Source organism: Oncorhynchus kisutch, unplaced genomic scaffold, assembly GCF_002021735.2.
Source record: "Oncorhynchus kisutch isolate 150728-3 unplaced genomic scaffold, Okis_V2 Okis02a-Okis13b_hom, whole genome shotgun sequence".
Taxonomy (NCBI): domain Eukaryota; kingdom Metazoa; phylum Chordata; class Actinopteri; order Salmoniformes; family Salmonidae; genus Oncorhynchus; species Oncorhynchus kisutch.
The window spans coordinates 223,668-238,157 of record NW_022261979.1 but is presented as its reverse complement, the minus strand read 5'-3'; the positions used below and the strand labels follow the sequence as shown (position 1 = coordinate 238,157).

At 45.9% G+C, this 14,490-nt stretch overlaps 1 protein-coding gene across 2 annotated transcripts in view; it reads left to right on the top strand.

Annotated features, from left to right (window-relative positions):
- galnt1 (UDP-N-acetyl-alpha-D-galactosamine:polypeptide N-acetylgalactosaminyltransferase 1) overlaps positions 1–14,490 on the top strand; it is a 71,537-nt gene that overhangs the window by 49,681 nt on the left and 7,366 nt on the right. For both annotated transcript variants that reach the window (XM_031812197.1, XM_031812198.1), the window contains 6 exons: positions 490–656; positions 1,400–1,527; positions 1,679–1,758; positions 7,353–7,523; positions 12,057–12,174; positions 12,916–13,096. In XM_031812197.1, coding sequence (XP_031668057.1) covers positions 490–656; positions 1,400–1,527; positions 1,679–1,758; positions 7,353–7,523; positions 12,057–12,174; positions 12,916–13,096 — 845 coding nt within the window. The remainder of the gene's footprint in view (positions 1–489; positions 657–1,399; positions 1,528–1,678; positions 1,759–7,352; positions 7,524–12,056; positions 12,175–12,915; positions 13,097–14,490) is intronic.

The window sequence follows — 14,490 nt, the reverse complement described above, 5'->3', positions numbered from 1 at the left end:
GTGTGTGTGTGTGTGTGTTCTGTATGTGTTCTCTGTGTGAGTGTGTGTATGTGTTCTCTGTGTGAGTGTGTGTATGTGTTCTCTGTGTGTGTTCTGTATGTGTTCTCTGTGTCAGTGTGTGTATGTGTTCTCTGTGTGTGTTCTGTGTGTGTGTGTGTGTTCTGTATGTGTTCTCTGTGTGAGTGTGTGTATGTGTTCTCTGTGTGTGTTCTGTATGTGTTCTCTGTGTGTGTTCTGTATGTGTTCTCTGTGTGTGTTCTGTATGTGTTCTCTGTGTGTGTTCTGTATGTGTTCTCTGTGTGTGTTCTGTATGTGTTCTCTGTGTGAGTGTGTGTATGTGTTCTCTGTGTGTGTTCTGTATGTGTTCTCTGTGTGTGTGGTGTGAGTGTGTTCTCTGTGTGAGTGTGTGTATGTGTTCTCTGTGTGTGTGTGTTGTCTTGTATATGTAGTCTCTAACTGCTAGTTTCTCTCTCTGTGTCTCCTCCGTAGCTGTAAGAATAAGCTGTATCCAGACGATCTGCCTCGTACCAGTGTAGTGATCGTGTTCCACAATGAGGCCTGGTCCACTCTGCTGCGGACCGTCCGCTCTGTCATCGACCGCTCCCCCAAGTCTCTGCTGGAGGAGGTGGTACTGGTCGACGATGCTAGTGAGAGAGGTACACGCTGAGATGCACTGTCTGTCTCTTTATCTGGGCTTATCTGGGCTTGTTCCTAAATGCTGTGTAAGGCTGTGTGCACAATATGTGTGTGTGACTGTGTGTCTCTGTGTGACTGCATGTATGCGTCTGTGTGTGTTTGCAATTGTGTCTGTGTGTGTGTGTGAGAGTGCTGTGTCTTGTCTCTCAGCCCAGTGCTGTTAATCCCTGTTTGGGGCAGATTATTAGGTCCCTAATACCCCGGGAGCAGGGATTACCCCCAGCCTCCCTCCAACCCCCCTCTGTGCCCCTATTGACCCCCTGGGATAGAGGGATGAAAGGGAGGAGGGGGAAGGGATAGTGGGTCGGTGGTATCCTTTAGCTCTGAGAGCATGCTGTCTGGGAGGGAGAGATCACTTACCAGTCAGACCACACCAGAGATCACACTCTCTCTTTAACTCACCATACTCAGGTATGCTGACGTGTATACACACACACATATACACACACACACACATATACATACACACATATACATACATATACACACACACACACACACATATACATACACACACACATATACACACATATACAAACACATATATATACAGATTATGGATTTATTCCATCTATGGGTCTGGTAGTACACTAAGTATATGTTTTTGGGCTTGCATTTGTGTGTGATGGGTGTGTGTGTCTCTGATGTGTGTGTGTGTCTCTGATGTGTGTGTGTGTCTCTGATGTGTGTGTGTATGTTGTAGACTTCCTGAAGCGGCCGTTAGAGCAGTATGTCAGGAGGATGGAGATTCCAGTCAGAGTGGTGAGGATGGAACAGAGATCTGGACTGATCAGAGCTCGACTGAAAGGAGCCTCACTCTCCACCGGACAGGTGTGTGTGTGTGTGTGTGTGTGTGTGTGTGTGTGTGTGTGTGTGTGTGTGTAGTCCAATCCTGTGTGTGTGTATAAATGGTAAAATGCTGCTCAGATGCAGCTGCTGTCAGTAGCCTCTCTGTAACAGTAAAGTGTTTGTTGTCATGTAGGTGATCACGTTTCTAGATGCTCACTGTGAGTGCACCATTGGCTGGCTGGAACCTCTACTGGCCCGCATCAAACTAGACAGGTATGTTACACACCCACAGGCACATGACACACACACACCACACACACACACACACACACACACACACACACACACACACACACACACACACACACACACACACACACATACACACACACACACACACACACCACACACACTCCACACACACACACACACACACACACACACACACACACACACACACACACACACACACACACACACACACACTCCACACACACACACACACACACACACACTCCACACACACACACACACACACACACACACTCCACACACACACACACACACACACAAACACACCCCACACACACACCATACACATACACCACACACACACATACACCACACACCACACACACACCACACACACACACCACACACACACACCACACACACATACACCACACACACACCACATACACCACACACACACACACCACACACACACACCACACACACACACCATACACATACACCACACACACACCACGCACACACACCACACACACACACCATACACATACACCACACACACCCACACACCCACACACACACACCACACACACACACCATACACATACACCACACACACACCACACACACACACCATACACATACACCACACACACACCACACACACACACACCACACACACACACACACCACACCACACACATACACCACGCACACACACACACACACACCATACCACATACACCACACACACACCACGCACACACACCACACACACACACCATACACATACACCACACACACACACACACACCACACACACACACCATACACATACACACACACACACACACCATACACATACACCACACACACACACCACACACACACACCACACACACACACACCATACACATACACCACACACACACCAATAACATACACCACACACACACACCACACCACACACATACACCACGCACACACACACACACACACCATACCACATACACCACACACACACCACGCACACACACCACACACACACACCATACACATACACCACACACACACACACACACCACACACACACACCATACACATACACACACACACACACACACACACACCATACACATACACCACACACACACACCACACACACACACCACACACACACACACCATACACATACACCACACACACACCAATAACATACACCACACACACACCACACACACACACCATACACATACACCACACACACACACCACACACACACACACACATTCAACACACACACACACAACACACACACACACACACACACACACACACCATACACATACACCACACACACACCACGCATACACACCACACACACACACCATACACATACACCACACACACACACACACACACACCCACACACACACCACACACACATACACACACACACACCACACACACACCACACACCACACACACACACCATACACAAACACCACACACACACCACACACACACACACCATACACATACACCACACACACACCACACACACACACCATACACACACACACACACACCATACACATACACCACACACACACCATACACATACACCACACATACACCACACACACACACACACACACACACACACACACACACACACACACACACACACACACACACACACCACACACACCACACACACACAGACCATACACATACACACACACACACCATACACACAACACACACACACACCACACACACACATCATACACACACACCACACACACACACCATACACATACACATACACCATACACATACACCACACACACACCACACACATACACCACACACACACCACACACACATACACCACACACACACCACACACATACACCACACACACACACACCACACACACACACACCACCCACACACACACCCACACACGCTGGGTGTAATAAATAAATGAGTAACAATTTGTTGAGCCTGCTTGTCCTTGTGTTTTTTTTTATGCTTAATTACAAAGCCTCTGTTTACTTATGTCCTCAGGCTGGTACACAATCACACACACACACACACACACACACACACACACACACACACACACACACACACACACACACACACACACACACACACACACACACACAGCAGAGGGAGAGAGATAGAGGTCAGATTGTATTCCGTGCTACAGCTGTAAATGTGCTGAGCTGACAGCAGGACTTGGTGGAGAAAAGCAACGTTTTAGTTCACCTAATTTTAACATTCTTCTGTCATAAAGAGTGAATGTTCAAATGAATAAAACACCTGTTTTCCATCTCAAGAGGTGAAATAAAATAATACTGTAGTAAGTGGCAAATAAAGTAACGGTTGAGTGTAAAGGGTTGATGACATCATCTTAAATTAGCCATAAATTCCCTTCTGACGGAGGAATGGAAGCAGGTTGTGTAAAGGGTTGACGACATCATCTTAAATTAGCCATAAATTCCCTTGTGACGGAGGAATGGTAGCAGGTTGTGTAAAGGGTTGACGACATCATCTTAAATTAGCCATAAATTCCCTTCTGACGGAGGAATGGTAGCATGTTGTGTAAAGGGTTGATGACATCATCTTAAATTAGCCATAAATTCCCTTCTGACGGATGAATGGAAGCATGTTGTGTAAAGGGTTGATGACATCATCTTAAATTAGCCATAAATTCCCTTCTGACGGAGGAATGGAAGCATGTTGTGTAAAGGGTTGACGACATCATCTGAAATTAGCCATAAATTCCCTTCTGACGGAGGAATGGAAGCATGTTGTGTAAAGGGTTGACGACATCATCTTAAATTAGCCATAAATTCCCTTCTGACGGAGGAATGGAAGCATGTTGTGTAAAGGGTTTCGACATCATCTTAAATTAGCCATAAATTCCCTTGTGACGGAGGAATGGAAGCATGTTGTGTAAAGGGTTGACGACATCATCTTAAATTAGCCATAAATTCCCTTCTGACGGAGGAATGGAAGCATGTTGTGTAAAGGGTTGACGACATCACCTTAAATTAGCCATAAATTCCCTTCTGACGGAGGAATGGAAGCATGTTGTGTAAAGGGTTGACGACATCATCTTAAATTAGCCATAAATTCCCTTCTGACGGAGGAATGGAAGCATGTTGTGTAAAGGGTTGACGACATCATCTTAAATTAGCCATAAATTCCCTTCTGACGGATGAATGGAAGCATGTTGTGTAAAGGGTTGATGACATCATCTTAAATTAGCCATAAATTCCCTTCTGACGGAGGAATGGAAGCATGTTGTGTAAAGGGTTGACGACATCATCTTAAATTAGCCATAAATTCCCTTCTGACGGAGGAATGGAAGCATGTTGTGTAAAGGGTTTCGACATCATCTTAAATTAGCCATAAATTCCCTTGTGACGGAGGAATGGAAGCATGTTGTGTAAAGGGTTGACGACATCACCTTAAATTAGCCATAAATTCCCTTCTGACGGAGGAATGGAAGCATGTTGTGTAAAGGGTTGACGACATCATCTGAAATTAGCCATAAATTCCCTTCTGACGGAGGAATGGAAGCATGTTGTGTAAAGGGTTGACGACATCATCTTAAATTAGCCATAAATTCCCTTCTGACGGAGGAATGGAAGCATGTTGTGTAAAGGGTTGACGACATCATCTTAAATTAGCCATAAATTCCCTTCTGACGGAGGAATGGAAGCATGTTGTGTAAAGGGTTGACGACATCATCTTAAATTAGCCATAAATTCCCTTCTGACGGAGGAATGGAAGCATGTTGTGTAAAGGGTTGACAACATCATCTTAAATTAGCCATAAATTCCCTTCTGACGGAGGAATGGAAGCATGTTGTGTAAAGGGTTGACGACATCATCTTAAATTAGCCATAAATTCCCTTCTGACGGAGGAATGGAAGCATGTTGTGTGCAATGAGAGGGGCAATTGAATGCAAGCTTCACTAAAACATGAACCTTGTGTAAACATGTCTAGCCTGTGTATCTCAGGGTAACAGGGCTGTGCTCCAACTGCTCAGTCTTCCACCACAAAACACCAGAAAATGACCGAAGGAGTAGAACCAGCTCACCTGCTTTTACGTCAGGATTTTACTAGTAGATGTTCAATGTTTCTTTAGAATTGTATTTTTGAAAGGACTAGTTTCACCATGTTAAAACTAGAGTTTAGTTCACCTAACTGGGTTGACCTTACAATGAAGGACCATTAAAAAAATGAATCACTATTCACATTAAATAAATAATCATCTTCACAAATGACTTTTTTAATGCAACAAAGCAACTATGGCTTTACAATGATGATGAAAACGTGGATAAATGTTGGGGTTGATAAGTGCAGAAGCTGTCATACATCTCTCATTCACATATGTTGGCTGTGCCCCAAACTAGAGGGATTCTGGAAGTCAGTTTTCTCTCTCATTCACACATGTTGGCTGTGCCCCAAACTAGAGGGATTCTGGAAGTCAGTTTTCTCTCTCATTCACATATGTTGGCTGTGCCCCAAACTAGAGGGATTCTGGAAGTCAGTTTTCTCTCTCATTCACACGTGTTGGCTGTGCCCCAAACTAGAGGGATTCTGGAAGTCAGTTTTCTCTCTCATTCACACGTGTTGGCTGTGCCCCAAACTAGAGGGATTCTGGAAGTCAGTTTTCTCTCTCATTCACACATGTTGGCTGTGCCCCAAACTAGAGGGATTCTGGAAGTCAGTTTTCTCTCTCATTCACAAATGTTGGCTGTGCCCCAAACTAGAGGGATTCTGGAAGTCAGTTTTCTCTCTCATTCACATATGTTGGCTGTGCCCCAAACTAGAGGGATTCTGGAAGTCAGTTTTCTAGACGTTCTCAGAAGTGCTGAATCAGCCTATCGAACTCAACCCGTTGATTGCTCTTTTAGGCGTCGCCCCAAAGAGTTGCGTTTCCAGAAACGACAGCCTTTGCCTCCTTGCTGACGCTGGAACCCAACCCTGTATTATGGTCCAAGTCTAGAGCCCCTTCATCATCTATTCACTCTTCATTTGTCTACTTGTCTAATTGCCTCTTAATTACTATTATTTAGTTCTGTTCTGAACCCATTTTTCTCCCAGCGTACTCCAGCTTCTATCTTTCTACCCCTCTGTATGTCTTCTTATGGAGGAAGGGTTGCTCAGCCCATGGTCTGTAAACTGTACCATTGTGTGTTTCTCATGACTGGTGTCAATAAAACATTTCAACTTGGATACATGTTGGGGTTAAGTGGGTTAAATCATCCTAGAAGTCACTTAGCATGTCTTAATTCATATTTTAAAAAACAAGTGACTGGCAGGCTGTGTGTGTGTGTGTGTGTGTGTGTGTGTGTGTGTGTGTAGTGTGTAGTGTGTGGTGTGTGTGTGTACACAGCATGATAGTAGTGGCAGGTGCAACACCAGACACTAGTAACTGCTGTTGTCAACACAGTAGAGGTCTGCAGATATTCTGGATATTAGAAGTGATTGAAATGATTACGACTCACAAGTCCAAGCATCTACTCAACACTTTGTCATTGTGGGTCTAAAGGTCTTCTGATGTGGCGGTGTGGAAATATGTGTTGCAGGAAAACGGTGGTGTGTCCCATCATCGATGTGATCAGTGATGACACGTTTGAGTACATGGCTGGTTCTGACATGACCTACGGAGGCTTCAACTGGAAGCTGAACTTCCGCTGGTACCCTGTACCCCAGAGAGAGATGGACCGCCGAAAGGGAGACCGCACTCTGCCCGTCCGGTAGGTAGGACACACTACCCATCTACAGCGCTGGCATAAAGACTGGGACGTAGACTCTCCTCAGCTCCAGTCAGTGAGGATATCATCCCTGCTCCTAACACACTACTGAATCTGAATGTAATAGACTAGTAATAGTGGCATATTTGGGACTTAGTTAGAAGTTCTGTTTTCAGTCAAATACATGAGCTCAGTGTGGTGTAGCCGTGTTGCTGTGTTCCTGTGTAGTTGAGGATGGGGAAACTCTGGGAACATTCAGGAATTAAAACCCAGGGTTTGTTTTCGCTTGTCCCTCATCACCTCTTCCTGTTCATGTTCCCCACCAGTCCAACTGGGACTATCAGAGGCACATTCAGAGGTCCCGTTTCCATCACAACACAGGGAAAGAGACAGGTCTATTCGTGAGGTGACCTGGGTAAAGTAGTTTCAGTAAAACAACATGTTATTGAGTTTAGCCAGCTAATATCAGCCAAGGTGTTTTTCTGTTTTCCCTGCCTGCTCTGCTGAGGTGTTTTTCTGTTTATCTGCCTGCTCTACAGAGGTGTTTTTCTGTTTTCCCTGCCTGCTCTGCTGAGGTGTTTTTATGTTTCCCTGCCTGCTCTACAGAGGTGTTTTTCTGTTCCCCTGCCTGCTCTGCTGAGGTGTTTTTCTGTTTCCCTGCCTGCTCTACAGAGGTGTTTTTCTGTTTCCCTGCCTGCTCTACAGAGGTGTTTTTCTGTTTCTCTGCCTGCTCTACTGAGGTGTTTTTCTGTTTCTCTGCCTGCTCTACAGAGGTGTTTTTCTGTTTCTCTGCCTGCTCTACTGAGGTGTTTTTCTGTTTCTCTGCCTGCTCTACAGAGGTGTTTTTCTGTTTCTCTGCCTGCTCTACAGAGGTGTTTTTCTGTTTCTCTGCCTGCTCTACTGAGGTGTTTTTCTGTTTCTCTGCCTGCTCTACAGAGGTGTTTTTCTGTTTCCCTGCCTGCTCTACAGAGGTGTTTTTCTGTTTCTCTGCCTGCTCTACAGAGGTGTTTTTCTGTTTCTCTGCCTGCTCTACAGAGGTGTTTTTCTGTTTCCCTGCCTGCTCTACAGAGGTGTTTTTCTGTTTCTCTGCCTGCTCTACAGAGGTGTTTTTCTGTTTCCCTGCCTGCTCTACAGAGGTGTTTTTCTGTTTCTCTGCCTGCTCTACAGAGGTGTTTTTCTGTTTCTCTGCCTGCTCTACAGAGGTGTTTTTCTGTTTCTCTGCCTGCTCTACAGAGGTGTTTTTCTGTTTCCCTGCCTGCTCTGCTGAGGTGTTTTTCTGTTTCTCTGCCTGCTCTACAGAGGTGTTTTTCTGTTTGTCTGCCTGCTCTACAGAGGTGTTTTTCTGTTTCCCTGCCTGCTCTGCCAAGGTGTTTTTCTGTTTCTCTGCCTGCTCTACAGAGGTGTTTTTCTGTTTCCCTGCCTGCTCTGCTGAGGTGTTTTTCTGTTTCTCTGCCTGCTCTACAGAGGTGTTTTTCTGTTTGTCTGCCTGCTCTACAGAGGTGTTTTTCTGTTTCCCTGCCTGCTCTGCCAAGGTGTTTTTCTGTTTCTCTGCCTGCTCTACAGAGGTGTTTTTCTGTTTCCCTGCCTGCTCTGCTGAGGTGTTTTTCTGTTTCTCTGCCTGCTCTGCAGAGGTGTTTTTCTGTTTCCCTGCCTGCTCTACAGAGGTGTTTTTCTGTTTCCCTGCCTGCTCTACAGAGGTGTTTTTCTGTTTCCCTGCCTGCTCTACAGAGGTGTTTTTCTGTTTCCCTGCCTGCTCTGCTGAGGTGTTTTTCTGTTTCTCTGCCTGCTCTGCTGAGGTGTTTTTCTGTTTCTCTGCCTGCTCTGCTGAGGTGTTTTTCTGTTTCTCTGCCTGCTCTGCTGAGGTGTTTTTCTGTTTCCCTGCCTGCTCTGCTGAGGTGTTTTTCTGTTTCCCTGCCTGCTCTACAGAGGTGTTTTTCTGTTTCCCTGCCTGCTCTACAGAGGTGTTTTTCTGTTTCCCTGCCTGCTCTGCCGAGGTGTTTTGCTACTTTTCTGTTCCCAGCTGGCCAACAACAGAACATGTGTGACTCCCCACACAGTGCACAGCTCAGATCGTGTTCCCACAATATGTTTCCCCAGGGGGACGTGTGCTGTTCTATGTGGCACTGGCACCATGTTCCCTGTTGTCTTCCTGATCAACATCTTGAAAACAAGTCTTTAGCTCAATGACATATGGTGGCAACAAAGTATGTGAACCCTTTGGAATTAGATGGATTTCTGCTTAAATTGGTCATACAATTTGATCTGATCTTCATCTAGGTCACAACAATAGACAAACACAGTCTTAAACTAATAACACACAAACAATTCTACGTTTTCATGTCTATTGAACACACTGTTTAAACATTCACGGTGTAGGGTGGGGAAAGTATGTGAACCCTTAGATGTGATAACTGGTTCACCCTCCTTTGGAAGCAATAACTTCAACCAAACATGTTCTGTAGTGACGGATCAGACCTGCACAGCGGTCAGGAGGAATTTTGGACCATTCCTCTTTACAAAGCTGTTTCAGTTCAGAAATATTCTTGTGATGTGTGATGTGAACCACTCTATTGAGGTCATGCCACAGCATCTAAATCGGGTTGAGGTCAGGACTCTGACTGGGCCACTTCAGAAGGTGTATTTTCTTCTGTTGAAGCCATTCTGTTGTTGATTTATTTCTGTGTTTTGTGTCGTTGTCCTGTTGCATCACCCAACTTCTGTTGAGCTTCAATTGGCGGACAGATAGCCTTACATTCTCCTGCAAAATGTCTTGATAAACTTGGGAATTCATTTTTCCGTCGATGATAGCAAGCTGTCCAGGCCCTGAGGCAGCAAAGCAGCCCCCAAACCGTGACGCTCCCTCCACCATACTTAACAGTTGAGGTTTTGATGTTGGCGTGCTGTGCCTTTTTTTCTCCACACATAGTGTTGTGTGTTTCTTCCTTCCAAACAACTCAACTTTAGTTTCATCTGTCCACAGAATATTTTGCCAGTAGCGCTGTGGAACATCCAAGTGCTCTTTTGCGAACTTCAGACATGCAGAAATGTTTATTTTGGACTGTAGTGGCATCTTTCATGGTGTTCTCCCATGAACACCATTCTTGTTTAGTGTTTTATGTATCGTAGACTCGTCAACAGAGATGTTAGCATGTTCCAGAGATTTCTGTAAGTCTTTAGCTGACACTCTAGGATTCTTCTTAACCTAGTTGAGCATTCTGCACTGTGCTGTTGCAGTCATCTTTGCAGGACGTCCTAGGGAGAGTAGCAAGAGTGTTGAACTTTCTTCATTTATAGACAATTTGTCTTACCGTGGGACTGATGAACATCAAGACTTTTAGAGATACTTTTGTAACTCCTTCAAGCTTTATGCAGTCAACAATTCTTAGATCTGAGATCTCTTTTGTTCGAGGCATGGTTCACATCAGGCAATGTTTCTTGTGAATAGCAAACTCAAATTTTGTGCGTGTTTTGTATAGGGCAACTCTAACCAACATCTCTAATCTCATATCATTGATTGGACTCCAGGTTAGCTTTTGGAGAAGTCATTAGCCTAGGGGTTCACATACTTTTCACAACCTACACTGTGAATATTTTATTATGTATTCAATATAGACAAGAAAAATACAATCATTTATGTGTTTAAGCACACTGTTTGTGTCTATTGTAGTGACTTGTAGTGATTTGATCTCAGATGAAGGTCAGATCAAATTTGATGATCAATTTATGCAGAAATCCAGGTAATTCCAAAGGGTTCACATACTTGTTCCTGCCACTGTATATCCCTCCTTCTGAGAGACTGGCAGGGAGAGAGAGATTTCTTGCTTAGGCAATGTTAACTAATGTTTCCCATGCCAATAAAGCCCTTACATTGAATTGAATTGTATTGAGATGGAAAAACAGGAAAAAACAACTCTGGAGGTCGACTTGATGTTTTTGTGCCTCTGAAGATACCATCTCTACAGACAAACTTGTGATCTCTTTCGCAAACATGAAACCAGAATGTAGTTGAGTGACTGTTTTCTTCTCTCTCCCCCTCTCCCCACCCTATCCCCCCCTTTGCTCCCACCCACCTCCATCCCCTCTCTCTCTCCACTCCCCTCGCTCCCTCTCTCTCTCTCTCTCTCCCTCCACTCTCTCCCTCCACTACTCTCCCCTCTCTCTCCCCCCCCCTCTCTCTCTCTCTCCCCTCCACTCTCTCTCTCCCTCCACTCTCTCTCCCTCCCCACTCTCTCCCTGTCTCTCCCTCCACTACTCTCCCTCTCTCTCTCCCTCCACTACTCTCTCTCTCTCTCTCCCTCCACTCTCTCTCCCTCTCTCTCTCTCTCCCTCTCTCTCCCTCCTCTCTCTCTCCCTCCTCTACTCTCCCCTCTCTCTCTCTCTCTCTCTTTCTCTCTCTCTCTCCACTCCCCTCCCCTCTCTCTCCCACTCTCTCCCTCCACTACTCTCCCCTCTCTCTCTTTCTCTCTCTCTCTCTCTCTCTCTCCACTCCCCTCCCCTCTCTCTCTCTCCCTCCACTCCTCTCCCCTCTCTCTCCAGGACTCCTACCATGGCCGGTGGGTTGTTTTCTATAGACAGAGATTATTTCCAAGAGATAGGGACGTATGACGCAGGTATGGACATTTGGGGAGGAGAGAACCTGGAGATCTCCTTTAGGGTGAGTACACACATACACAGGGCACACATACACAGGGCACACACACACATACACAGGGCACACACACACATACACAGGGCACACACACACACACACACACACATACACAGGGCATGCAAGCACACACACACCAGGTATGCAAACTAGTTCACTTTTGGTGAAATTCACTGTTTTGAATCCAAAATAGGCGACCTACGTGAATCGTGTAGATCAGATGAGAAAAGTTTGTGAGGGGGAGCTTTGGATCACTACTGGCTGTAAGCGAACGAGCGATGCAAGTTTGTAAGCAAACGAGTGATGCACGTTTGGAGCAACTCTGTCTGTGTCCAAGGCTCAGCCAATCATTCACATAACAACAGAATGCAGCCTGCGACTGAAAAGAGAAGAGACAACCAATGTGCTAGTTACAGAATCAGGGCGCTCTGAAAGACAGCAGTAGGGTGCAGAGGCAGTTTGCCAGTTACAGCAGCGCGTCCCCTGGACGATAACAAAAAGATAGGTGAGAAGCCGGGTGATGAAGCATATTTCATGAGCTGTAACCGAAAAACAACTGGCATTTGGAAAGTTTGAGGTGAGGGAGAAAGTGTGGTGGTACAAGTACTGTTAGCGTTGCTAAGTATCTTGCTATAGTAGCTGGATGGAATTCTCTGTTAGCTAGCCAGAGACATGTGCACCTACACACACACACACACACACACAGGGCTATGTAGTTGTAACATGAGTGTTTCTGGTGTGTTGTAGATCTGGCAGTGCGGGGGGACGTTGGAGATCGTGACGTGTTCTCACGTGGGTCACGTGTTCCGGAAGGCCACGCCCTACACGTTTCCAGGGGGAACGGGTCAGATCATCAATAAGAACAACAGACGCCTGGCCGAGGTCTGGATGGACCAGTTCAAAAACTTCTTCTACATCATCTCCCCTGGTGAGTCTGAGGGAGGGGCGAGTTGATGTGTGTCGGGGGCTGTTTCAAAACAGAAGCCAGATATGTATTCTCCAATCAATCAATCAAATGTATTTATCAAGCCCTTTTTACATCAGCTGATATCTCAAAGTGCTGTACAGAAACCCAACCTAAAACCCCAAACAGCAAGCAGTGCAGATGTAGAAGCACGGTGGCTAGGAAAAACTCCCTAGAAAGGCCAGAACCTAGGAATAAACCTAGAGAGGAACCTGGCTCTGAGGGGTGGCCAGTCCTCTTCTGGCTGTGCCGGGTGGAGATTATAACAGAACATGGCCAAGATGTTAAAATGTTAATAAATGACCAGCATGGTCAAATAATAATAATCACAGTGGTTGTAGAGGGTGCAACAGGTCAGCACCTCAGGAGTAAATGTCAGTTGGCTTTTCATAGCCGATCATTCAGAGTTAGAGACAGCAGGTGTGGTAGAGAGAGAGAGTCAAAAACAGCAGGTCTGGGACAGGTAGCATGTCCGGTGAACAGGTCAGGGTTCCATTTCCGCTGGCAGAACAGTTGAAACTGGAGCAACAGCATGACCAGGTGGACTGGGGACAGCAAGGAGTCATCAGACCAGGTAATCCTGAGGCATGGTCCTAGGGCTCAGGTCCTCTGAGAGAAGAGAGAGAGAGAGAAATGGGGAGAGAGAGAATTAGAGGGAGCATACTTAAGTTCACACAAGATGCCGGATAAGACAGGAAAAATTCTCCAGATATAACAGACTGACCCTAGCCCCCCGATAAACTATTGCAGCATAATTACTGGAGGCTGAGATAGGAGGGGGCGGGAGACACTGTGGCCCTGTCCAACTATACCCCCGGCCAAGGCCAACCAGGCCCTCATTAGCAATGTGATGTTGCTGTGGTGACCTGACAGAGCGAGGCGACGGGGGGGGGGCACAGAATAATTTCACGCTACACAGTCTCTATTAACCTTGCCATCTCACCACTGACAGACACACAGACACACACACCCCTGCACAGATCAGGTAGAGGACAGGCGAGAACAAGGACAAAGGTTCACCTCTCTTCCACTAACAGGAAGTGTAGTGTTCACTGCTTCCCCTTACTGTAATAACAATCCCTAATCCAGAGAATATCAAACACACTATAAGAAACATGTTTGTAAGATTCTTCCAGTCCTTTAGGTAGTTGGTGATTGTGACCATGGTGACATGTGTTGGGTGTTTTCCACCACTGCATAGAGTAGCCAGTCAAATAGAAAAGTAGCCAGCCAGGCCGAAGCAGCTCTATTTTGGTGGTCTCTGGTACATTGTAACAACTTGATTCCATCTGAAATACACAGCGGAAATATTGAATACTTTATCGAGTTTATGTCCCTGATTGGAAAAAATGTGTTGC